At 56.7% G+C, this 24,807-nt stretch overlaps 9 protein-coding genes and 2 non-coding genes across 11 annotated transcripts in view; 6 read left to right on the forward strand and 5 right to left on the reverse strand.

Moving 5' to 3' along the window:
• PTSG_05930 (uncharacterized protein) overlaps positions 1–533 on the reverse strand; it is a gene marked incomplete at its 3' end in the record, with an annotated part of 3,201 nt that extends 2,668 nt beyond the window's left edge. Inside the window, exon 1 of the mRNA XM_004992766.1 lies at positions 291–533. Within this exon, the coding sequence (XP_004992823.1) occupies positions 291–473 (183 nt within the window). The 5' untranslated portion in view covers positions 474–533. The remainder of the gene's footprint in view (positions 1–290) is intronic.
• Positions 534–682: 149 nt separating this feature from the next.
• On the forward strand, positions 683–1,389 carry PTSG_05931 (uncharacterized protein; the record flags this gene model as incomplete). The annotated part of the gene is made up of 2 exons (XM_004992767.1): positions 683–859; positions 1,288–1,389. 2 exons carry the CDS (start codon positions 683–685, stop codon positions 1,387–1,389), a joined length of 279 nt encoding a protein of 92 aa, XP_004992824.1.
• Positions 1,390–1,895: 506 nt separating this feature from the next.
• PTSG_05932 (Ythdf3 protein) lies at positions 1,896–4,989 on the reverse strand. The gene is made up of 3 exons (XM_004992768.1): positions 4,805–4,989; positions 4,560–4,634; positions 1,896–4,403 (listed from the first exon to the last, which is right to left on the reverse strand). Exons 1-3 carry the CDS (start codon positions 4,805–4,807, stop codon positions 2,001–2,003), a joined length of 2,481 nt encoding a protein of 826 aa, XP_004992825.1. The 5' UTR covers positions 4,808–4,989; the 3' UTR covers positions 1,896–2,000.
• A 28-nt stretch (positions 4,990–5,017) lies between these two features.
• PTSG_20109 lies at positions 5,018–5,088 on the reverse strand. The gene has a single exon. It is a non-coding gene; the product is annotated as a tRNA-His (tRNA).
• A 79-nt stretch (positions 5,089–5,167) lies between these two features.
• On the forward strand, positions 5,168–6,760 carry PTSG_05933 (uncharacterized protein; the record flags this gene model as incomplete). The annotated part of the gene is made up of 1 exon (XM_004992769.1): positions 5,168–6,760. The coding sequence occupies exon 1, from the start codon at positions 5,435–5,437 to the stop codon at positions 6,758–6,760; it is 1,326 nt and encodes a 441-aa protein (XP_004992826.1). The 5' UTR covers positions 5,168–5,434.
• A 423-nt stretch (positions 6,761–7,183) lies between these two features.
• PTSG_05934 (uncharacterized protein) lies at positions 7,184–9,801 on the forward strand. Its single transcript, XM_004992770.1, has one exon. The coding sequence runs from the start codon at positions 7,259–7,261 to the stop codon at positions 9,365–9,367; it is 2,109 nt and encodes a 702-aa protein (XP_004992827.1). The 5' UTR covers positions 7,184–7,258; the 3' UTR covers positions 9,368–9,801.
• A 137-nt stretch (positions 9,802–9,938) lies between these two features.
• PTSG_05935 (uncharacterized protein) lies at positions 9,939–11,577 on the reverse strand. Its single transcript, XM_004992771.1, has one exon. It carries the CDS (start codon positions 11,337–11,339, stop codon positions 10,017–10,019), a length of 1,323 nt encoding a protein of 440 aa, XP_004992828.1. The 5' UTR covers positions 11,340–11,577; the 3' UTR covers positions 9,939–10,016.
• A 55-nt stretch (positions 11,578–11,632) lies between these two features.
• PTSG_20110 lies at positions 11,633–11,703 on the forward strand. Its single transcript has one exon. It is a non-coding gene; the product is annotated as a tRNA-His (tRNA).
• A 40-nt stretch (positions 11,704–11,743) lies between these two features.
• PTSG_12369 (uncharacterized protein) lies at positions 11,744–20,095 on the forward strand. The gene is made up of 14 exons (XM_004992772.1): positions 11,744–13,700; positions 13,975–14,049; positions 14,226–14,310; positions 14,512–14,575; positions 14,828–14,837; positions 15,152–15,203; positions 15,302–17,539; positions 17,823–17,913; positions 18,101–18,189; positions 18,474–18,530; positions 18,660–18,743; positions 19,051–19,128; positions 19,315–19,555; positions 19,836–20,095. Exons 1-14 carry the CDS (start codon positions 11,929–11,931, stop codon positions 19,895–19,897), a joined length of 4,998 nt encoding a protein of 1,665 aa, XP_004992829.1. The 5' UTR covers positions 11,744–11,928; the 3' UTR covers positions 19,898–20,095.
• Positions 20,096–20,793: 698 nt separating this feature from the next.
• Positions 20,794–21,492, reverse strand: PTSG_05938 (uncharacterized protein; the record flags this gene model as incomplete). The annotated part of the gene is made up of 2 exons (XM_004992773.1): positions 21,301–21,492; positions 20,794–20,941 (listed from the first exon to the last, which is right to left on the reverse strand). The coding sequence occupies exons 1-2, from the start codon at positions 21,390–21,392 to the stop codon at positions 20,794–20,796; spliced, it is 240 nt and encodes a 79-aa protein (XP_004992830.1). The 5' UTR covers positions 21,393–21,492.
• Positions 21,493–21,619: 127 nt separating this feature from the next.
• PTSG_05939 (uncharacterized protein) lies at positions 21,620–24,101 on the forward strand. Its single transcript, XM_004992774.1, has 7 exons — positions 21,620–22,139; positions 22,371–22,501; positions 22,658–22,782; positions 22,969–23,040; positions 23,241–23,349; positions 23,614–23,680; positions 23,885–24,101. The coding sequence occupies exons 1-7, from the start codon at positions 21,666–21,668 to the stop codon at positions 24,023–24,025; spliced, it is 1,119 nt and encodes a 372-aa protein (XP_004992831.1). The 5' UTR covers positions 21,620–21,665; the 3' UTR covers positions 24,026–24,101.
• Positions 24,102–24,807: the final 706 nt, after the last annotated feature.

Consider the following 24,807-nt stretch of genomic DNA (forward strand, 5'->3'; position numbering starts at 1 on the left):
GTGCGTGTGTGTGTGTGTGTGTGTGTGTGTGTGTGTGCGTGTGTGTGGATGGTAAGTGGAGTGAAAAAAAAAAAAAACACAGCCACACGAGGATTGAGTGCTAAGCAGCCCCAAGTGGCAACAAGCAAACATACACACACACACACACACACACACACACACGCACACACACACACACACACACACACACACACACACACACACACACACACACACACACACAAGGGCACATTACTACCACCACCACCAACAAAACAACAACACCACCAAGCAACAACCCCCATGCTCACTTGATCGTGGGAGGCTGAGAGAAGAGCTGCCAGCCATGTCGATGGAATGCTGGAATGTAGGTGGTCGTGGGTAAAAGTCTCCACCATGTACAGCGTCACCAGTTTCTGCACATCTTCCCGTTCAAGGAAAGCACGTGCACGCTGCACCCGCTCCTGCAACTTGGCCACAGTGCACGCCTCCATTATTGTGTGTGTGCTGTGCTGTGTGTTGGTGTCGTGTGCCTCAAATTGCCGAAATCCATGTACGATGCCATCTACTTTTCCGTATCCGCCACGACGAAGACGAGCCAGTAAGAAGAGGCAACGTGACGCCAGCACCCACCCACACCCACACACACACACACACACACACACACACACACACACACACACACACGCACACGCACACAACGATGAGGCATCCACGCTTTGTGGCCAACACGGTGCGGCTTGCCGTTGCAAAACGGCCGGAGGATGCGCTGACGGCGTTGTCCAAGATCACACGTGGCTTGAAGAACAATGGTGTCATCTCCTCGCTCATCGGCCGCAAGCGATACACACCACCCTTTGAGCGCCGACGACAAGAAGAGGTGTGTGTCTGTCTGTGTGTCCGTGTGTCTGTCTGTTTGTCTGTCTGTTTGTCTGTCTTTGTGTGTCCGTGTGTGTCCGTACATGCGTGGGTCTGTATGTCTGTCTGCCTGTCTGTCTGTTTGTGTGTCCGTGTGTGTCCGTGCATGCGTGTGTCTGTCTGTCTGTCTGTTTCTGTGTGTGTATTCAACCGTTTGTACGTTCAACCTGTGCCCACTTGTGTACTCGTGAATGCGTATGCTTTGAATGTTCAGCGTGTGCCTGACTGTGTTCTTGTGAGCTTATGTCAACCCCTCCCCCAACATGCAAGTTGCTTCTGTTCGCCCAGCACTTTTCACCACCTGCCCTTCTTTCCTCTCCTTGTACGATGCTCACCATGTTCTCCCTGCCCTGACTCTGTCTTGCTTGCGCCTCTTTGCTGTTCTATCAGAATGCGGCGTGTGTCAGGATTTATCAGCGGGAGTTCAAGAAGAAGGTCAACCTGTACTTTGAGATGCATCCAGAGAAGCGCGGATCACAAATGGGAAAGTGATGCCATCCTCATATGCGTGTAGGTGTTCGTGCATTTGCCTTCTGATTAGCAAGTGTGTGAGTGTGCGTGTGAGTGTGTGCGTGTGTGGGTGAGTGCGTGTGTGTGTGTGTGTGTGTGTGTGTGTGTGTGTGTGTGTGTGTGTGAGTGTGTGTGTGTGTGTGCTTCTTTGTCTCTGACGTTTCGTAGGCGCTCCTCCTTCTCTTTGCACTGCTGTTTCCTGTCCTCTGAGAGTGTCACATCGGTTGTTAACGGTGTTGTTTCCCATGCACACAGCTGCCGTATGCGCGCGTTGTTGGGCGGGTCGTCCATTACACAATTCAGACACACAGCTTTGGTTGGATGAGAGTGATTCAGGCACTTGTCGCAACAATTCGGTCACACTGCAAGTTGTTTACTGGCAAGCGGCAGCGTGCTCGCAAACAGAGAACATTGTGCTCGCTTGCACATGTGAATACCGGTCCAAACGACTACACCAACACACACACACACACACTCACAAGTACATACACAAGTACACATGCTTACACACACAGACCACAAACACACACACGCACACAAGTACACATGCTTACACACAATCACCCCCACCCCACCCCCTGCGCCACACAGCGTCAGCGCGGGGTGACGCCCGGCTGGCGGTTGCGCTGGCGATCACGCCGGGCCTCTTCCTCATCATAGGCAGGGAAGTCATCAAAGATGCTCGAGCGAGCAGTGTACGACGCAAAAATGTTCACAAACTCGCACCCAATGTCGTAGGGGACAGAGGTCACGTCACGGACGTTGCTGATGGGGCGCACCTCCACCTGCCCGCCACGCATCTTGGCCTTGAGCTTGAGGTGCTCAACAAGCCTCGACGGCACATCCTTGACATACAGCCATCGTACCTTCATCTCCCCGCTCCACCGCGGCGTGGACCACACACCGCACTCGCGCGTCTGGTCGCACACGCTCAGCAGCTGCGCAATGCCCACAAACTGTGAGCTGCGGTTGACAGAGAAGAGAAGATACACTGGGTTGGGTCGCGCGTCGACAAACGCACGTGACAACACGCCGTTGCCACGCGCAGTCGACGTCCAGATGTTGTATTTGACGCTCTTGTGCACGTCGTCTTCCCCAAACGAGCGGATGACGTAGAAGCGCGTGCCGCGTGGCATGGGCGGCGTGTGCGGCGGGTTGTACTTGGTCGTGTCACCATGCTGTACCATCTGGCACATGGCACGCGTGATGAGCTCGCCGCGCGCGTGTTTGAAGCGAAACGCACGTGGTGTCGTGCTCTTCCCTTTCTTCGACGCAACCGGCACCAACCGCCCGCTCGTGTCCACGTCACCATCGAAGCCACCAACACTGTCATTGGCACGAGCATGATCAGTCTCGTGCGGCTGCTGCTGCTGCTGCTGCGGCTGTTTCGACGTGTTCTTGGACGTGTGTTTGGATGGTGGTGGTCGCAGTCGTGGCCGTCGGTTTGTAGCAGCCGCCGGTGTTGCTGCTGCTGCTGCTGCTGCTGTTGTTGGTGCTGTTGTTGGTGTTGTTGGTGTCGGTGTTCGCTCAGCGCGGCCAACGACGGCGACGCTGTTGCCGCCCCACACCTTACCCGACGGGGCATGTGGCACATGGCTTCTTCCCTGGCCAGTTCTTTGCTGTTGCTGTTTTCGCTGCTGCTGCTGCTGCTGCTGTTTTCGCTGTTGCTGGTGGTGGTGTTGGTGTTGTTGCTGCTGGTGTTGCTGCTCCTTGTTTAGTTTCTTCTTGCCCTTGTCTTTGACATGTCCTTGCTGTGCTTGCGGTCCTTGCGGTCCTTGCGGTCCTTGCTGTCCTTGCGGTCCTGTCATCGTTGCTCCCCCGCGTCCTACTCCTCTGATTCGTGTTCGCGTCGCTGTTGATGTCGCTGCATTGCGCGTGCCTACTGTGTCTACCACCATATTGGAGAGCGAGGGCAGTGGCGGGAGACCAGGCGCACCCGTTGAAGCTGGTGTTGTGCTGGCGGCCACCGCTGACACTGCTGCGGACGATGGCAGTGGCGATGATGACACGGGAAGCGTGTGAGATGTTAGCGCAGGCGGTGGCACAGGCACAGCAACGGACGTGCTGGTGACGGTGGCTGGCTGTATTGGTGCCCGCAGCTGCGCCGGTGCTGGCGCGCGGCCCACTGCGCTGGGGTCGAGTCGTGGCTGCGGTGGCGTCATCGTTGACGCAAGCGGATGCTGGTGCACACCACCTATTGCAGGGCCAGCTGTGATGGGAGGTTCAGCGCGTTTCTGCTGTTGGAGCCAAGCCGCTTGCTGGTGATTGCTGCCGTGTTGGTGGCTGGTGTCTGCGACAGGCGGTGTTGGTGTGCGACACGGTGTGGACACGTGACCTTTGTCTTGTTGCCGCGCTGCCTTCTTTGTCTTCTTCGTTTGCTGCTTCTTCTTCGTCACGGCTGCCCACGACTTGGCCGGCTGCTGCTGTTGCTTTTGCTGATGTTGCTGCTGTTCCTGCTGCTGCTGCTGCTGGTGGTGCTGTATCGGCTCAGGGTGGGTGTCGATTAACGGGGGAAGCGTCACGTCTGCTTCCGGCGTCGTCAGAAACGCCCCGGTGCTTGACATGTGCGCTGGCCACGGATCCGACAGGTGCAGGCTGCTGTCAAACACCGTTGCCATGTCATACATGCCATTGTCGCTGCTGTTTTGAGGGGCTGTGGTGGTGGCTGCGCTTGTGGTGACGTCTTCACTCGGTGCCATCATCGCCTCTTGCAAGGTCTGTGATGGCGGGATGACAATGTTGTCAAAGCGTGAGGCGTCAGGCTGCTCAAGTTGCGGCTGCGGCTGTTGTGGAAACGGCTGACAGTATTGCTGTGCTGGCGGCATCCCAGACCAACCGACACGACGGTCAGGGAGCAAGGCTTCTTGCTGCTGCTGCTGCTGCTGCTGCTGCTGCTGCTGCTGCTGCTGCTGCTGCTGCTGCTGGTATGGCAGCATGGGGTCTTGCACGACAAAGGGGTGAAACATACCACCCATCACCCACGAGCTGTCATGGCCCTGTCACATGTATATGAGTATGTGAGAGTGTGTGTGAAAGAGAAAAAGAGAGCGAGAGAGTATGTGAGTGAGTAAGTAAGAGTCAGTGGATGGGCGCGCGTGCTCATGGTACAGCGGGGATGGCGCCACAACCACAGGCAGAGGATGTGTACGAACCTGCGTCGTTCCACTGGCATCCAGCATGGGTGGAGGCGTGTACCAGTCATCCTCATACTGTGAGGGCTGCCACGCCTATCCCCGTTCAAACAAAGTCACCCCAGCACCACGTCGTCGGAACAACACGCACGCACAAGCAAACACAAACACGAGTACAAACGCAAGGTCAGCAATGAACGAAGCGCAGCGGAGCAGGCAGGGAGGCAATCGCACGAGCAGGCAGCGCGGCCGACACGTTGACGTACCATGGTCACGATGTCCACAAGCAGGAGCGGTGCCCAATGCGCCAAGTGTGGTTATTATGGTGGTCGTCGGTGTATCGAGTGGGGAGCTGTAGTCGTGTAAGCAACGCCTCAACGGCCTGTGAATGCAACAACCGCTCTCCAATAAATGAACAACGTGCGTGTGTTCGCTCCGCGCTCAAAACCACCCAACCAAAAAAAAAAAAGAAAGAGCTCTGCCATGGCCCGGAATCGAACCGGGAGTAACGCGACCACAACGCGTAGTGTTACCATTACACCACCACGGCTCAAGCTCTTGCCGTTGCCGGGCAAATTTCGCATAGTTCATCTCTACCCGACCCCCCCACCTGGCCATTTTGTGTGTTTCTGATTGTGTGAGAAGCAAGAAAGCAGAACAGGAGGAACTTTGCTGTTGTGATTTGACATACACGTGATGCTTCCTTCTCTCCACACTCCACGCACCCACGTGTGTCTTCTTGTCTTGTCTTGCTTGTGAATGGTCTCTCTGTGTCTGTGCGTTGTATTCCCTTCCTTCCTTCCTTCCTTCCTTCTCTTCATCCACACTCCCTTCCTACCACCGTCTCCCCCTTCCTTCCTTCCCTTCCTATCACCGTCTCCTTCCTTCCCAGACGCATGGCGTCCGTCCTGCGAGCAGCGCCAGTGCTGGTGCCAGTGCTGGTGCTAGTGCTGGTGGCAGCAGCATGCAACCGATGTAACCTTCAGCAGCATGCATGCCCCTGCATGTGCGCGGCAGAGGTGGTGTTTGCGGAGGATGATGCCGGCGCGCTGCACATCAACACAAGCGACCCAATGAGCCAGCCCGTGCTGGTCAACGGCGTGAACATGGGCGCAGTGTTTGATGCGGTGGCGGCGCAGCAGAGCATGCTTCAGGCATACCAGAGCGTGATGGACACGCAGCAGAGCAGGATCAGCATGCAGCAAAGCAGGATTGCGGTGCAGCAAGACAGGATCGCCGCCCTGGAAGCGGAGGTGTGCACACCAAGCACCAGCGTGTTTGGGCAGTTGAGTGGTGCTTCCAACAAATGGGTGGGCGGTGCACTGGCGGGAAACGGCTTGATCTACGCTGCCCCGTTCAATGCCGATTCTGTCCTCATCCTCAACCCCACGACCAACACCGCGGACGTCACCAGCATCGCGGGTTTTACGTCCGGTGGCGGCAAGTGGGCTGGTGCCGTGTTGGCGGAGAACGGGCTGATCTACATGTTTGCCGCTTCTGCCACAAGCATGCTCGTCGTCGACCCCGAGACCAACAACGTGGACGTCACGAGCATCCACTCTCTGCCCAGCGGTGCCTTGAAGTGGGCCAGCGGTGTGGTTGCCGACAACGGCCTCATCTTCGCCATCCCCTACGCATTCCCATCCGTGTTAATCGTTGATCCAGCCACCAACATCACCACCACCATTGCGCTGGACGGGCTCTCTGGGAGCGGCACTGAGTGGTATGGCGGTGTGCAGGCAGCCAATGGCCTCATCTACTGCTTCCCATCTGCGGCGACGTTTGTGCTCATCATTGACCCCATCGCGCTCACAGCGGACACCACCAGCATCCAAGGGCTGGAGGCCGGTGCATACAAGTGGCTGGGTGGCGTGCTCGCGAGGAACGGGCTCGTGTACGGCATTCCAGCACGCGCTGGAACCGTGCTCGTCATTGATCCGACAACCAACAGCATTGACATGATCCGCATCGCAAACAGCACCATCACGTCGAGGTGGGCAGGTGGCGCCTTGGCGGCCAACGGCAACATCGTCTGCATCCCTTACTCTTCGACACCCGCGCTCATCTTCAACCCAGCCACCAACGCGACCACGATGGTGGCTGTGCCGGATGTTGGTGAAGGCCCCGTCGGGTGGTGGGACGGTGTCCTCGCCCCCAACGGCCGCATCTACGGCCTGCCGCTCTTCCCAGAGGTTGTCCTGGCCATCGACCCAGGATGCTGATGTGTGTGTGTTTTTGTGCAGATGTGTGTGTGTGTGTGTGTGTGTGTGTGTGTGTGTGTGTGTGTGTGTGTGTGTGTGTGTGTGTGTGTGTGTGTGTGTGTGTGTGTGTCCTCTGCATGTGATACTCTTGGGTTCTCTCTTGCTTGGGCAGAGATAGGTAGTTTAGAATACAACATGAAGTCTAGGTCCTGCACAAACATCCCCTCGAGACAGCTCTCCTGTCTTCTGTCTTGCTTTGCGTGCTTTTGACTAGGTGTACTTTCATGTGTTGTCGCTTCATGTGTTGCGCCTGTCTATTCGTGCGCGCGCGTGTGCGTAGCGAGTACAGTCCCCTTCCTTCACATTGTTTGTGTCTTCATCACACTCACTTCACATCAGATCGTGTCAGCCCCATCACAGCAAAACACTGGTTGAGTGTTGATCTCTTCCCAATCATCCAACACTACGAGCACTGCCACTCCAGAAACTCCCCTCACAACCCTCTTCGCTTGCACCACGATGGATTACGATGACGCCTTGCCCGAGTGGCAGTGCCCGAGCTTTGATGAGCTGATGGTGCACGCGTGCGAGAACATGCCTGTGGAGGCAGCGACGTGGTTCGTGGAGTCCCTGGCCCCATACCGTGACGCCCTCGCGCAAGGCGAGGGCACCAAGCGCATCACAATGAAGGCTGTCAGCGACTTGCTGCGCGCGTTCTTCTTGATGCTGCCCGTACCCAACTTCCACCACATCAGCTTCTTCACCATGCTGCAGCCGGCTTCGTTCCAGGAGAGCAAGGACATCGCTGCACACGCCTGTGGGCCGTGGTCGCCCATGGTGTGGCGTGCCGCCACCCTGGTGTGCGGCATACGTGAGATGAAGCGCAAGGCCCTCACCAACACCCTGCCGGACGAGGTGCTGGCCGGCCACAGGCAGACGAAGCAGCCCCTCGTGGAGATGTGGACCATGCGCCGTGTCCGCGGCAGCGCGGACGGCAAGGAGCACATGGTGGAGAAGAGCGCCACCGTCGTCGGTGGTCGCTCGTGCCCCGACGACCTTGTGCTTGCAGTGACGTGCGGCACGGCCGTGTACGTGGTTCGCGTGCCCGCGGACGCCACTGCGGACGACGTGGCCGCCGATCTCACCCGCATTGTCCAGGCAGAAGAAGAGGAGGCCCAGCAGCCCGGCCAAGGCAAGGAAGCCGCCAACGACGAGCAGCAGCAGCAGCAGCAGCAGCAGCAGCAGCAGCAGCAGCAGCAGCTTGGGTTCTGCCAGCTGACGTATGTGGTGCGTCCAACCCTGATGGCGGCGCTGGGCAGCGATGACACGTGGCACGCCATCTGGGACGAGGTGCAGGACGCAGACTTTGCCGTCGCCCTGTTCCCTCGCGCGGACAGCGTGGCCCTGTCTCCAGAGAACCCTGTGCACGGCGCAATGGAGTTCATTCGCTCAGGCAGTGAAGGCGGTGCTGTTGGCGACAAGCACACGCTGTGTGTGCTCCGCGACGCCACTGCTGCATTTGCCTTTGACCATGTGTTTATGGACGGAACACCGGCCATCTTTTTCGCATCGCACGTGTACCAGTACGCAGACACGCTCGCGTCCTCCCTTTCCTCCTCATCGCCATCGACGTTGACGGCGCCGACGACGGCAGGGGACCTGCACCGCATCGCGCCACCGGCAGGCACGCGCTTTGACGACTGGAGCGATGAGGTGCGCAGCGCTATGCAGGCGGGCATGGCACTCGCCTTGGACCGGGTGTCGGCCACGTCGGCGGTGGGCACGCGGCATATCGTGTCCGACGCCTTTGGGCGGGATGCAGCGCGGGCAAAGGGCCTCTCTGTCGACGCGCTGTTCCAGGCGACGCTGCAGCTTGCACTTGCCGACCTGGCTATCCCCGATCTCAATGGGGTGGCGGAGGTGGTGAGCACGCGGCACTTCCGCAACGGCCGTAACATCGTCATCACCGCCAACTCTGCTCTCATGGACGCATTTGTGGTCGCAGCCAGGGACGCCCTGTACGCTGATGGTGGCGATGGTGGCGATGGTGGTGATGATGTGAAGGAAAGGCAGGAAGAAGGCGACAGCAATGACGACAGCAGCGGCAACAGCGATGCTGCTGGAGAGGAGAGGAAGCAGCAGCAGCAGCTCACAAAGGCTGCCCTGCTGCTTCGCGGCGCCGCGCGTGTGCACAAGGAGCGAATCAAGACACACAAGCGGCGCCCGCCCGTCCTCATGAACTACCTCATGGGCTTTGGCGAGCAGGCACAACGCGAGCAGGACGCCACCTCCACCACAACTGCGGAGCCGTTTGACCTGATGCAGTGCTGCCACAACCACTTCATGCGCATCATGATGGGTGCGCGCCCGCCCGCCTCTCGCTGCGTGCTGGGCGACAGCGTGGCCACCACCAACGGGTCCGACATGCCCGGCGTCGCTGTGTTTGGCGTCTCGCCCTCGGCACGCCTCGTCCTGGGTTACATCATGCGCGATGATTGCGTTGTGATTGACGCCATCTCCAACAATGCGCATCTGAAGACGCCACGTGGTGTCGCCCTGCTCGACGCGTTCCCGCGCGCATTCCACCGCGCTGCCCGCGCCGTCGCCGACCTGCTTAAGCTGCTGTAGGCGGTTGCTCTGGTTGCTTGCCTACTTGTTTGTTTGTATGTGTGTGTGTGTGTGTGTGTTCGTGTGTGTGTGTCTGTCTGTTTACTTGCTTGGTGCCCTTGTTTGTTTCACTAGTTTGCTTGCTTCACTTGTAGCTGTGTTTATGTATGTCTGTACGTGGTTACATCATGTGCATATATGTGCACGTGTTTGCTCGCTCACATCGTTGCCTGTCAAGTCCCCCCCCCCTTCATGCATAGATGTTTCTTCTTTTCGTTCCACCACTGTTGTGTGTCTGTGATGGACATTGTCACATCATGGCACCTGTATCTGGCTTGGTTGTATTACAAATCACATCAGCCCTGTTATTTGCTTGAGCAAGGCCAGTGGCGTGGCTAACACCTGACCATTAGCGCACGGCATGCTCGGACAAAGGCAATAAATGGACGCTCTAACCGTCCTGTCAATGCGTATCGAGCTTGGGAGGCTGTGCGAGCATGGGTGTAAATCACACACACACACACACACACACACACACACACACACACACACACACACACACACACACACACACACACACACACACACACACACACACACACACACACACACACACGCACGCATCCAACACCGAGCCTGTGTATCAACACCAATATCAAAATCAAAGGCATCAGCATCCCGGGTCGACGACGAGCACGGTGTCGGTGTTGTGGGGGATACCGTAGATAAGGCCGTTGGGAGCCAACACACCGTCCATCCACTTCGCATTATCCCCCGCGAAGCCAGCGAGGGTGCTGGTGTCGGTCGTGTTGCTCGCAGGGTCCAAGATGAACACCGCTGTTGCGCCGTGCGTGATGCCAATGACGTTTCCGTTGGGCGCCAGCACCCCGCCGACCCACTTGCCCCCTGCCGTCACGTCTGACACAACCAGTGTGTCCGTGGTGTCGGTTGCCGTGTTGATGACGAGCGTTGTGTCTGCTGTGGAGGGGATCGTGAAGATAAGCCCATTGTTCGCCAGCACGCCTCCGTACCACTTGAACGACTGTGAACTGAGGTTTTGGATGGTGCTGGTGTCGAGCGTGAGCGCGATGGGGTCGATGATGAGCACGGACGTCGCACTGCACGGGATGCAGTAGATGAGGCCATTGGCTGCCTGCATACCGCCGTACCACTTGTTTCTACCGCTCAGCCCGCTCAGGGTGCTGGTGTCTGCTGTGTTTTTTGTCGTGTCGACAATCAGCACAGAATCTGCTGCAAACGGGACGCCAAGGATGAGCCCATTATCCGCCAACACGCCGCTGTACCACTTGTTGGACGTGGAATCAAGCCCCTGGATGCTTGTGGTATCGGGAGTATTGGTCTCGGGGTCGACGACGAGCATGCTTGTGGCAGAAGCGGCAAACATGTAGATCAGCCCGTTCTCCGCCAACACGGCCCCAGCCCACTTGCCGCCACCGGACGTAAAACCCGCGATGCTGGTGACGTCGACCGTGTTTGTAGTCGTGTCAATAAGGAGGACAGAATCGGCATTGAACGGGGCAGCGTAGATCACGCCGCTGTTGTTCGCCAGAACGCCGCCAAGCCACTGCGCCGACTGCGAGGACTGCAATTGCCCCACCGTGTGCGTTTGCATCTTTTGGCTGCACACCTCCGCTTCCAGGGCGGCGATCCTGTCTTGCTGCATCGCAATCCTGCTTTGCTGCATGCTGATCCTGCTCTGCTGCGTGTCCATCACGCTCTGGTATGCCTGAAGCATGCTCTGCTGTGCCGCCACCGCATCAAACACTGCGCCCATGTTCACGCCGTTGACCAGCACGGGCTGGCTCATTGGGTCGCTTGTGTTGATGTGCAGCGCGCCGGCATCATCCTCCGCAAACACCACCTCTGCCGCGCACATGCAGGGGCATGCATGCTGCTGAAGGTTACATCGGTTCCATGCTGCTGCCACCAGCACTAGCACCAGCACTGGCGCTGCTCGCAGGACGGACGCCATGCGTCTGGGAAGGAAGGAGACGGTGGTAGGAAGGGAGTGTGGATGAAAGAAGGAAGGAAGGGAATACAACGCACAGACACAGAGAGACCATTCACAAGCAAGACAAGACAAGAAGACACACGTGGGTGCGTGGAGTGTGGAGAGAAGGAAGCATCACGTGCATGTCAAATCACAACAGCAAGTTCCTCCTCTTCTGCTTTTTTGCTTCTCTCAAATCACACGAAATGGCCAGGTGGGGGGTGTCGGGTAGAGATGAACTATGCGAAATTTGCCCGGCAACGGCAAGAGCTTGAGCCGTGGTGGTGTAATGGTAACACTACGCGTTGTGGTCGCGTTACTCCCGGTTCGATTCCGGGCCATGGCAGAGCTCTTTCTTTTTTTTTTTCCTTCTTGCTTGTTTCCGCTGCAGTTTTCTTTTTGCGCGCACCACCAACCACAAGAGCAGAAGACGTGCACATCTGCCACCACCTTCTTCTTGTGTTCTTGTGTGTTCATTCACATAACGACCTGCACCTGCGCCTCCTCTCATGCTGGCCTGATCTTCATTGCAGTGGACCGTGAGATCTTTGTTCCTTCGCTGCGACGGGCGATGCCGCGCACTGGCGGGGTTGGCGGTGGCAGCAGCCAACCCCTGCAAGAACAAAGGCATGCGCGCATGTCGCTGCAGGTGGAGGACAACCCTCACCATGGTGGCGGACAGCAGTTGCCCAATGAACAGGCGGCCTCTGTTTCGCGGGTACGATTCACCACGCCGCAGCCAACAAGCACATCTGTGCACGCGCCACGCACAAGGGATCGCACATCATCGTCGGTAACACAACACCTGAGCGGGCGATCACCGTCAGAGGCTGCGAGCCCCAGCCCCAGGACAGCGGGCCGAAGCAGAGGCACAACTACGCCGAACTCATCACTTGGTGCGACCTCGCCAACGCCGACAGCAGCAAATGTGAGCGGAAAGAAGAAACGACAAACCCTGTCTGACTTCCGCGTGCCCTTCTCGTTCCCGGGGACGAACCTTCGCAAGCCAAAGCCGCACTCCCCAATAACAACATCCCCGCCAACATCCGCGTCAACATCAGCGACAACAACACCATCCCGCACCCAGAGTTCTGTAACTGGACGCGGGTATCGACCAACCGGTCACTCCCCAGCACGCCGCGACATGGGAGCCGCCATGTCACAGCAGGAGCAGCAGGGCGGCCACCACAACGACCATCACCGCTTTGCGCAAGCGGACCCGCACCCACGCGGACCACACCGCCGGCCCAGCAGCGTCTCGCCTCCACCGGGGTCGCGGCACGGCCAATACCGTAATGAACACGCGCGCGGCTACGACGGCAGCAGCGGCAGCGGCCGTGCCGCGGTGGGTGCAACCCGTTCCTCTGCGATGGTGGAGGAGGACGAGGACGAGGAGGGCATGCCCCGGTCAAGGTCGCACGCCGACCTGGACGCAGTGCACCGCAAACGCAAGAAGATGCTGCAACAGCTGGTGAACACGCCAGGCAACCTGTTGAACCGATGGAAGCGGAAGGGCGACGCCAAGGACGGGGCCGATGCGCCGTCGGCAGCCAGCGATGTCGGCGATGGTGATGATGGTGACGACGAGTGGCGCACGCACGATGAGGATGACAGCGAGATGGGCGTGCGTGGCAGCCAGCAGCCCCAGCGCAGCGGCCGAAGCAGGACGAGGGGCCGGTCCAGCCACGCAACAAAGGCGCGGTACGACGAAGACGTGGACGCAGTTGTCATCGACAGTCCCCACAGGAGTGGCAGTCGCTCGCGTTCACAGCAGGAGCAACGCCGGCTGGAGCGCACACGGCACCAGACCCTGCCAGGCAGCCGCGGTGCAAGCGAGCGGGGTGCGGCTGACGTGGAGCAAACGCAACGCGGTGGCAGCGCTGCTGGTGGCACTGACGGAGGACATGATGGCGGTGGTCGTGGCGGCAAGAAGAGCAAACACAGGCGCAGCAAGGGCATTTCACGACTCAGCATTGCACACGTGCGCCACTATCGAAAGAAGGACGGCTCAAAGACCGGGTATGACACGGACAGCGAAGGCTCTGGCTGGGAGGACCAGCGGGTGGCAGGAAAGGAGAAACGCGGCGGCGGTGGTGGTGGTGACAGTGGTCAACGTAACGAAGATGATGGTGATAGTGATGGTGATAGTGATGGTGACGAGTACGACGTGTCTGAGGAAGAGGAAGACGATGAGGATGATGAGAGCTTCGATGATGATGATGATGATGATGATGATGATGACGATGACGATGATGATGATTACGATTATGATCTGGATGCATTGGAGGACAGCGAAATGGCCGACAAACTTCGCAGCATTCGCGTCGAAACCAACAAGCTCAAGTGTGTTTGTGGGCGTGTGATTGTGTGTGTGTGTGTGTGCGTGTGACTGTGTGTGTGTGTATGTGTTTGCGTGTGTGGTGTGTGTGTGTGTTGCATCAGAGTGCTCACTTGTTTCGTCGTGTCATCTGCCTGCGTGGGCACACTTCCTCATGGGCAACTTCCCACTCTTCCCATGATCATCTCGTGTTGCCTCTCGTGCTCAACCTCCTGTCCTTTCCACTCTCACCCCTTTCCTTTCCACATCCTATCACCACTCCCACGACATCGCCCACAGACAGGACAAGGAAGAGAAGCAGGAGAAACTCGTCAAGGTTGAGCGCGAATGGGTGCAACTCAACCGCAACCCAGAGTACGTCACACATGTGCACATTGTGCATGTGAATGTCTGACTCTCTGTCTGTCTAGCTGGCTGGCTGGCTGGCTGTGTGTGGTGACGGACACATTCTGTGATGACAGCTTCTCAGTGATTGATTGGTACCATCGAGGTCACTCATGCTGTCACTTCTTTGGCATGTGCGTGTGCAGTGCAACTCAGAAAGAGCTGAAGCAAAAGCACAAGCAGCTTGTTCGCTGCAAGAAACAAGTCTCCGATCTCAACAGTCGACTGCACGTGGGTGGTGACGCTGCCCACCAATGCTGGTGCAAAGCATCGCTGGTGTTGCGTGGCTGCTTTACTCATGCATCTTCTAGGCATATACACACGCACGCACGCGCACGCGCACGCGCACACACACACACACACACGCACACGCACTCGTATGTCTCATGCGTCTTCACTGTCTGTATGTATGTGTGTGTGCACATGGAACAGGAAGTGCGGGAGGAGCGACGGCGCGTCATCGCCAACGAACCGAAACCAACAAAGAAACCGCTCTGTACGTGCAGGCAGTGATGCCCTCATGTCTGTGTGTCTGTGTGTCTGTGTGTGTGCGTGCGTGTGTGTGATGGCAAACGGTTTTGTCTCACATTTACACACATACACACACACTTACACACACATACACACATGCACACTCTCTCTCTCCCTCACCCTCACCCACAACGTACACACATGCACATGTACACGTACAACGCCCTGCCACATGCTGCCCAACTGTGTTTGCAATCTCCGCCTCAACCAACACCAGCGCGGATCCTGTAAGTGGAGTGATTACGCACATTGGTCGAACTAGACGCCCCTGTTCATTCTATGTGTTTGTGGTCCTTGGTATTCATGATGCCGTTGTTCTTCACGTTGTCTTTGCGTCCACGTCTGCCACATCACTTTTGCTAATCGCTTACGCGCTGGCTTGTGTAATTGTGTGTGTGTGTGTGTGTGTGTGTGTGTGTGTGTGTGTGTGTGTGTGTGTGTGTGCGTGTCTGTGTGTCTGTGTGTATGTGTGTCTGTGTCTGTGTGTGTGTGTGTGCGTGTGCGTGCCTGTGTGTGTGTGTGTGTGTGTGTGGTTTTCCAGAATGAAGCCCTTCAGCCGACTTCATGAACACGCAACAAAGGACACCCCGAAGGTTGGAGGAATGCACACTTGACACTCTACCGTGGGCACGTGCCCGTCTCACTCACTCACTCACTCACACCACCGTCCCACCGTCCCCCAACATGACAGGGCTCATCATCGCCCTCCACGTCATTGACATCGACCACGCGGCGAAGTGGCAAGCCCTCGTCAACAGCAGCAGCGCTGGCAGCACCAGCAGCACCAGCAGCGGACGCGGCGTCAAGCAAGGGGTCCCGCTCCCCATCCGTCTCAAGCACGAGCGACAATGCAACCTCACGTGTGCCCTCCACCAGTGCGCTGGCAACAGCAGCAACAGGCGCAGGAACAGCAGGAACGGGAACGGGCGATGCAGGGAGGCGTGGTGGCGGTGTTGCGCTGTCTGTGAGCGAGGAGGACTTTCCGTCCACTAGCCACGCCCACCGCCAACAGCGCGAGCTGTCCGTGTCACCAACGGTGATGACGGGCGGAGCAGCACCCCGCGCCGTGGACTTGCTGCCGTCCCCAGGTAGCCGCCTCCGCCGCCACCAATCGGCGTCACCGCGCCCACCGCAGTCCACCTCGTCTTCGTCATCCACGTACGCAGACACAGCGCCACCATCTGGCACAACGGCAACAGCACCGGCAACACCGCTGCCGCCCTCGGCTGCAGCGAGAGGCGCACACGTGCGCACGGCAGGGGCTGCCACGCCACCCCACACGCCTGCCATCAGCAAGCCGACGCCGACGCTGTCAGGCCAGCAGGGAGCACAGGCAACCGCCCGCCCAACGCGAGTTAGTCGGAGCCACAACCGGTCAGCGTCACCCACGCATGATGACGGCTCGGGAGTAGCGGGCACGGCACTGCACGCTTCCACCTCTCTTCCGCACTCGTCGCCATATCGACGCGTGTCGACATCGTTTCGCGGGCGGCAAGGTGGCGATGGCGACGGCGGTGGTGCACGTCGCGGCAGCACACGCCCAACGCGATCGCAATCAGCACTGCACCGCCTGGCTGGCGGCCCCAGCAACAGCAGCACCAGCGGTGGCGCTGCTGCTGCTGGGGGTGGGGGTGGGGGTGGGGGTGATGCGAAGGGTAGCCGTGATGGCAAGGATGGTGGCGGCAAGAAGGCCATATCGACATACGTGTTTGACCGCGCGCGTACATTTTTCACGGGTGGTGGTCGCCGTGGTGACAATCATGGTGATGGCGATGGTGATGGCGATGAAGGGCCCACGCATGGTGGGATGGGTGGTGGTGAGGATGGTGGTGGTGGTGAGGATGAGGACGGGAGGACAGGGCGACACAGACACCGGCAGAGGGGCAGCCGCGACGATATCTTGATAGCGAATGGCGGGGATTACGATGACATTGATGATGATGGTGGTGGTCGACAACTTGGTGCACACGGCCGCCGTCTTGATGTTGGCGCGGAGGCAGCAGCGCGATCCGTGTCGCCAAGCCGCTCTCTCACGCGCGACGACGCGCATCCACGTCACGCCCACATGACGCAAGACATTGACACACGTGGAGAGCAGGAGCCGCAACAGAGTGGTGGACGCGACGTCCGACGACCCCGCCGCTCCAGCGCCGATCCATTCACGCCCTCATCACGCCATGCACAGCAGCAGCAACAGCAGCAACAACAACAACAGCAGCAGCAGCAGCAGCGGTGGCGAATGGGTGAGCTGGTAGAGCAAGCGCAATTCGATCAGCAGCAGCAGCAGCAGTTGCGGCGGGGGCGAGTGGAGTCGTGGGTGGAGGGAAGTGAGCCTGCATATGGCGACTTTACATATGTCAAACCGTCCACATCATCGTCGACATCGTCGACAACGGGCACGAGAGGCAGGCAGCGCACCGCAACCGATGATGGTGTGGAGGTGGTGGTGGAGCAAGAAGGAGAAGATGCAGGGGTGCGCCCTCGAAAGGGTAGGGGCAGTGGTGGCACCGTGTTTGAGCCCGTGCACGGTCGTGGGTTTCGTGATGGTGGCCGTGGTGATGATGGTTTGCATGGCGGGCTGAGGCGACAACACCAGAAAGAGCCACACCGATATGTAAGTGATGATGAGGTGGTGCAACGACACCACCGCCAGGAGCAGCAGCAGCAGAGGGATGGTGGCGGTGGGTTCGTGGGCGGTCGGCTTGCCCCTGTCATGGAACAGCAGCAGCAGCAGCAGCAGCACGATGGTGATGAGTTGAAGGACCGCGGTGGTCGCGTGCAGGCATCACATGACACACTCAAGCCGCCAGCGAAGGAAAAGAAGAGACATCGACTTCCCGCGAGTGTGAGCGCAGGCCTCAAATGGACATCACAGAGCAGCGGTGAAGTCAAAAGAGCCATTCGCGATCGCATGACCTCCACGGGCAAGGTGTGTCTGTGTCTGTGTGTCTGTGTCTGTGTGTGTATGTATGTATGAATGTGTATGTATGTATGTATGTATGTATGTATGTATGTATGTATGTATGTATGTATGTACGTACGTATGTATGTATGTATGTATGTATGTATGTATGTATGTATGTATGTATGTATGTATGTGTCTGTGTTTCTGTATTGAATTGTGCCTCGTATGCACACCATCACTGCATACATCGTCACGAACTCTCCTCCTTGACCACCACCATCATCACCATCACCATCATCATCGCCAGGCCCTAGGGTTTGGCCGCCGCAGCAAAACAGCGACGGAGCGGCAGCAGCAGCAGATGCGCGCAGAGACCGCGTCCCCAGCATCCTCCCTCGGTGGGCACGCAATGTCTTTTTGTGTCTGTGTCGATGTGTTTGTGTCTGTGTGTATCTGCGTGTGTGTGTGCGTGTCTATCTGTGCAGTCCTCACAATATCCACCTTTGTAATGCGCGTATGCTCCTTGCCTCCTCGCCGCTGTGCAAACCCCTCCCTCAAACAACAACAACAACAACAACACGACAGGCAGCGAAAAGGATGTTGCGCTTGAGCAGCTGCAGTTGGATGCGCAGTTTCTCCTTGGTCAGGTCGACGTGATCGAGACAAAAATTCAGGTGACGCGCGTGTTTGTGCGTGGGTGTGTGCGTCTGTATTGTGCATGGGTCTGTGTCTGTGTGTTTGTCTGTCTACCTGTCTGTGTGTGTGTGTGTCTCTGTGTGTGTGTGTGTGTGTGTGTGTGTGTGTGTGTGTGTGTGTGTGTGTGTGTGTGTGTGTGTGTGTTCGTGTGTGTTCGTGTTGTGCTTCGTTTTTGACCGTCATATCATGAACGCCACCTCATTCTCGCCGCAAAACACCGACACCACCCCACCCCCATCACCATCACCACCACCTCGAACAGCAACGGAACGAGGATGTGCACAAGCTCGTGGTGTGCATTCGCGATCTCCAATCCCACGTGCGTATCCACCACAAGTTGTGATGGCGTGATGTGACGTGACATACCGTGCGTTGACAGTCAATCAATCACCCACACTAATTTCATACGCAATGACCCCCACCACCATCATGACACCACCACGAACAGGTTGAGGATCAGTTTCAGCTGCACATGCCGGAGTTTGACCGCGTGGAGAAGCGCCTGGAAAAGTCCAGGAAGCAGCTCAAGCAGGTGCGCCCAAGGAATGCTTGTTCGTGTGGTTGGTTTTTTTTTTTTTGTTTTTTTTTTTGTTTGTTTGTTTGTGTTTTGTTTGTTTGTGTGTTTTGTTTGTTTGTTTGTTTGTTTGTTTGTTTGTCTGTGTATGTGCGTTAATGCATTTGCGTCTGCCTCTGTTCTTCTGGGAGACACCCAACCTTTGGAGCCCGTGGAGTTGCCCCTGCTGTGGCGTGTGCACACGTGTGCATCTCCCATTGCCAATTGCATCCACGTGTACTGTCTCATCTGCACCACCTCGTGCCTTTTTAATTGCTCCACACAGCACGTTGATTCGCTGCACGACTCGCTCAAGGCAACCTTGGATGAGAACGCCGAAACCCTCAAGCAGCTCAGCCAGCAGGTACCGGTCTCTGTCTGTTGTATCTCGAGCCAACAAGCAACAGGCACAAACACATTCACACACACATAGACATACATACATACTCACTCACTCGCACGCGTACACTCACATTCACATTCACACACACTCACATTCACACACACATACGCACACACATACACACATCCGCACGTGTTCACACGGCAGGTTAAACAGATGAAAGACTCGACCGATAAGTTCCTGACGTCCATGCGCGAATCGCAACAGCGCGTTGACGCAATCCTCGATGCAACGAAGCGGGATGGTGGCGATGGTGATGGTGATGGTGATGGTGGTGAGGAGGCAAAGGCTGCTGCGGTGGCGCAGGTCCGCGTGCTCATGTATCTGCCACAGCCTTTGTTGCGACGACTTCCAGAGGCCTACCGCACCCCAGCAGCCGTCCTAATTGGTGCGCCGTGATGATGTGCTGTTTGCTTGCTATGGTTGTTTGCTTGCTTGTGTGTTTTTGTGTGTTTGTTTATGTGTGCACATGTGTTTTAACGTGTGCATATGTGTGTCTGTGTTTGTGTCTGTGTGTGTGTGTGTGTCCGTGCCTTTGTCTGTGTGTGTGTGTCTGCTTTCGCATTTCGTACTTGCTTTTCACGCTGTGGATATTGTATTCATTGCGCCGTCCTCACCACTCTGTATCCCCCACCACAACACACACACATGCACACAAACAATCGCAGTCGCGGTGGGCGTTGCGCTGTTGCTCTGGTGTTTCCGATGGGTGCTGTCTCTCGTGTTTTAACCGAAACACACATTGCTCTTGCGAACACACACCTCCACACACATACAGATACACACATACACACGCACCCATCCATACTTTTTGTGGTGATTTGCTTATCAGTCCTTACATGACATGACTTACACAACGTAGACTCGAGGGTGTAAAGTAGACCGCTCATCAATTAATCTGATGGCATGTTGTTGTGCTCAGCTGATCAGGGACTAGGGATACAGAGATGATTTGAAAAGCACACACACACACACACACACACCCTTCCACTAAATCCATCTGTGAGTTGCAAAGGAAGTTGTGTATTACAGCAGCAACAGCAAGCGCAACGTGACATGAACACGAACAGCAAGCAACAGCACAAACACGAGCCAGCAGCGTCCTGAGCATGCTGCCGACAGCAACGACATCAATCTGGGCACGGCGGTTGAAAAGCAACACGCCAACACGCTCACGAGGGAACAGAATGAAGTGGAGACAAGTAAGGGCTCACAAGACACACACACACACACACACACAAGTGCACGAAACACGACACACACACGCGCGCGCGCTCTCTCGACACACACACACACACACACACACACACACACACACACACACACACACACACACACACACACACACACACACACACACACAAAATGCCTAAAACCATTCAAGATGAACAAGGTCGCAGTAAGGTGGAGAAGCGGTGACAAGCAGACGCGGGGGAGGGGTCAAATTAACAGGAAGTGGGGTGTGGTCGGAGGAAACGAAGGTCAACTTGTGTGTACTTCAGCACGGAATGGTCCATGGAATGACAGCGACATCATCGGGATCGTTGATGGGTGGATGGCTGGTCCTTGAAGGTGGTCGTTGATGGTGGTTGTTGATGGTGGTTGTTGGTGTTACATTCGTTGCATTCAGCAGATGACGTCGGCGCCGTCGTTGACACAGACGTCCTTTGCCTTCAGCGACGGTGCGACGAGCGGGTTGATTTGCGAAAGGTATGCACAGAGCCAGAACAGCCACAAGCACAACGCTGTTGTCACCCACATGGTCTGAACAAGCCTGCAGAGGAGGAAAGCAGTCCAAGGATGGAAATATGGCAATGTGGGTGAGATATCAGCGTGGCAGCTCATGCATGATCACACGCGTGATCAAGTCACACTCACCAGCAACCACGTGCGCAAACGCACACCCGTGTGTACACATGCACGCGTGTATCACCTGCACACGTGCTTCCGCACAAACAAACAAACACACACACACACGTTCACACACGTTCACACATCATGCATATGCTTGCACCCAAAGCAACATAGCCACATCTTCCTTCTTTCCACACACACACACACACGCACGCACACGCATACACATATCGTGGTCGCTGTGGGCGCTCACACCACGCCAAACGCAAATGCACGCACCCTCTGTCTTTGCTGTTGCGTCCTGCAATGAAGAAGCCAAACAACGCCACAACGGCGAAGAAGATGGTCACAACAATCACGGGAAGAGACATGGTGCTGGTTGCCTTGATACACTGCTTGTGGTCTCTTTCTTCACGGTACAAAAACGAGGAGGATGATGATGCGGATGATAATATGGGCTTGTGGTTGTGGTTGTGGTTGTGGTTGGTGGTTGGAGGTGGTTTGCCTTCTTGTGCTCGCGTCTTCTGCTGTCTGCTTGGTCTTCGCCGCTCCAAATGAAGGTTGGGAGGATTTGAAGAAGATTTCATATAATTATCGACAACTGCTGAGTCAGCAGGACGAGGAGAAAACGAACAACCAAAGAGATGATGACGATGACGAGAGTGGCTGCGAGGTGCACCAGCAGCAGCAGACATGTGAGGAGTGCTGTTGTCGCCCGTCTTGGCGCTGGCGCTGGCGCTGGTGCTGGTACTCGCAAACTATTTGGGTGCTGGCGCTCGCTGAGTGTGGCGGCGACTGCCGGCGCCAAACAGCGCCAGCAGCGATGGTTGTCTGTGAATGCGAGTGAGGCGCAGGTGGTGGCGCTTGGCGACAGCCGCAGCGTGCTGCAAGTGGATGGTGCCGACGGTGCCGAGTTCCTGCAGGGGATGCTGACGAATGACGTGGTGGAGATGGAGGACAAGGACGTGCGATTCTCAATGCTCTTGAACCCGAAAGGTCGGGTCCTTGTGGATGCTTTTGTACATCGCATCTCCCCAGAGCGGTTTTATCTGGACCTTCCACGTCCACTCATCCGCAGCGTCGCCGACTACTTTACCCGCTTTCGCCTTCGTTCCCAAGTGTGTGTGCATGTGTGTGTGTGTGTGTGTGTGTGTGTGTGTGTACACGTGTGTATATATGTATTTGTGAATGTGTGTCAGGGGTGTGCATATGTACATACATGCATGTGTGTGTGCACGTGTTCTTGCGTCACTCTGCGTGTGAACGCTGCTGCGTCGAATCTCCGCCATGGGCTCACTTCATGCTCCCGGCCCCGCCTCGTCCGCCTCGTCCACCATACTCAATTACAGGTGGAGTTCAGGGACGTGTCGGATACCGTCGACAGTGTTGTTGGGATGAATGTCGATGAGAACAGCCTAAAGCAGCTCACCGCTAACTTTGACGTGCTCAACTTCCAGCCAGACCCGAGGATACACCAGACGTAAGCCTGCAGGCATGAACACATGATTGCCTGCACACAAACACACACACACATGCACACACGGCAACACACTATGTTGGCTATGATTGACACTTGGACCCATTCCCATACACGCGCTGTCCAAATCATCGCCGCCACCTTCTTCCTGCAATTCAGAGAACCGTACTGCCGCAGCCTGTGGCGTGGCGTGTGTACACGGCCTTCTACCGACAGCGACAGCGACGACAACGCTGCCCACGATGAGCACACGTATCAGCAGCTTCGCATCTCAATGGGGTTCGGTCAGTACCTTTACAGCGCGCGCGTGCATGCGTGCGCGTGTTTGTTTGTTTGTTTGTTTGTTTGTTTGTTTGTTTGTTTGCTTGTGCGTGTGTGTGTTCATGCATGTGCGTGCTTTCCCTATGTGCGTGCTGCGCCTATCTTCCACTCACACATGTGCACGGGTGCGCCCTCGAATCGTGTTTCAGGTGAGGGCCCTGTCGACCACCAGCCAAAGAAGTCGCTTCCTCTGCAGTGCAACCTCGACTATCTCCACGGAGGTTGGTGGCGGCATCCGCACGAACACCAGCAGTCTGATGTGCGCTTGTGGTGTGGGGGGGGGTGACTTTGGGCTGTGGGTGGGTCTGCGGGTGGGTCTGTGTGGGTATTTGTGTTTGTGACGTATTCCCATCGTTTCAGACAAGACGCACGAGTGCACACAGCCATTCATTCCTCACGGAGTGGTATTCTGCCATGGCAGTATCATGGACAAAAGGGTGCTACATTGGGCAGGAGCTGACGGCGCGCACGCACCACATGGGCATGACGCGGAAACGCCTCATGCCCATCACCCTCCACGCGCCAACCACGTGCGCACTTGTATTGTGTGTGTCTGTGTGTGTGTATGTGTGTGTGTGTGTGTGTGTGTGTGTGTGTGTGTGTGTGTGAGTGTCTGTCTGTCTGTCTGTCTGTCTGTCTGTGTCTGTGTCTGTCTGTCTGTGTCTGTGTCTGTCTGTCTGTGTGTGTGTGTGTGTCTTTCATGTCTCCGTGTGTCTGATCGTATGCACATGTGTGTCTCACACCACGTACGACGACAGCCTTCTTACTTCTTTCTTCGTTCTGTCCGTTGCCAGGGTTGCGCCAGGGAGCAAGGTCATCAACACAGAGACTGGAAAGGCAGTGGGCGATGTCAGATCACAGGTCTGTGGTGCATGCATGCATATGTGTGTGTCTGCGTCTGTGTGTGTGTGTGTGTGTGTGTGTGTCTGTGTGTGTCTGTGTGTGTGTGTGTGTGTGTCTGTGTGTGTCTGTATGTGTCTGTGTGTGTCTGTGTGCCTTTTTCCTCTATTCCATCCACGCTTTCCTGCTCACCCCAACCACCACCACCACCACCACCACCACCAGGCTGGTGTGCATGCGCTGGCGATGATTCGTCTTGAGCCCGCAAAAGGCGCACAGCTGGCTGTTGTCCCACAGGATGGTGATGAGCCTGGTGACATGTGCCCCGTGTCGTTACACTGGCCAAAGTGGTGGCCGGAACAGTGAGTGGAAGGAGGGAAGTAAACGCCACTCGCATACACGCGCGCAAGTCAAGTATGAGTCAAGCACAACAGAACTCGGCATTTTTGTAAGCAACGAGCTGTGAGATGATGGTAAACACATTGCACGACCGCACAAGCGCAAGAGTGTGAGCGCCCTGCACACGCAAGCAACACCACAGATACACACAACACACCACAGAAAAACACATACACACACAACACGCACAACTCGACGACCACTCACACAACACGACGACCACAACAACAACACGACCACAACCACAACTCGACGACGAATTTTGTTGACAACGGAATGACTTGTCGTCAAGTTGTTGTGTCAGCGCCACCCTGCCGCTGGCGTTGGTGTTGGGAGTGGGGAGAGATGTCTTCGCTGCGCTTGTTCATTTTCCCCAAGCTCGCCGTCCCTCTCAAGCAGTCCAGCCAAGCAGTCAAGTGAACCGTCGACATACACTCAACCCCTTTCCCTCTCCGCATCCGACACACCGCCTTTCCTGCTATCGCCTCCTCCCCCCCCCCCCATCCACCGCTCGTCATGGCCAACGCACGCGCTCTCCTCAACGAGTTCTCCACCAAGACTGGGCACGCCGTCGACACCCAGTGGGGCGACCATGCTGGACCATCCCATATGCCCACCTTCACCTGCACGGTATGTCGTGTGTGTGTGTGTGTGTGTGTGTGTGTGTGTGTGTGTGTGTGTGTGTGTGTGTGTGTGTGTGTGTGTGTGTTTGAGTGTGTCTGTGAGTGAGTACACCTGTGAGAGAGTGA

The sequence above is a fragment of the Salpingoeca rosetta genome, assembly GCF_000188695.1.
Source record: "Salpingoeca rosetta unplaced genomic scaffold supercont1.15, whole genome shotgun sequence".
Lineage (NCBI taxonomy): Eukaryota > Choanoflagellata > Craspedida > Salpingoecidae > Salpingoeca > Salpingoeca rosetta.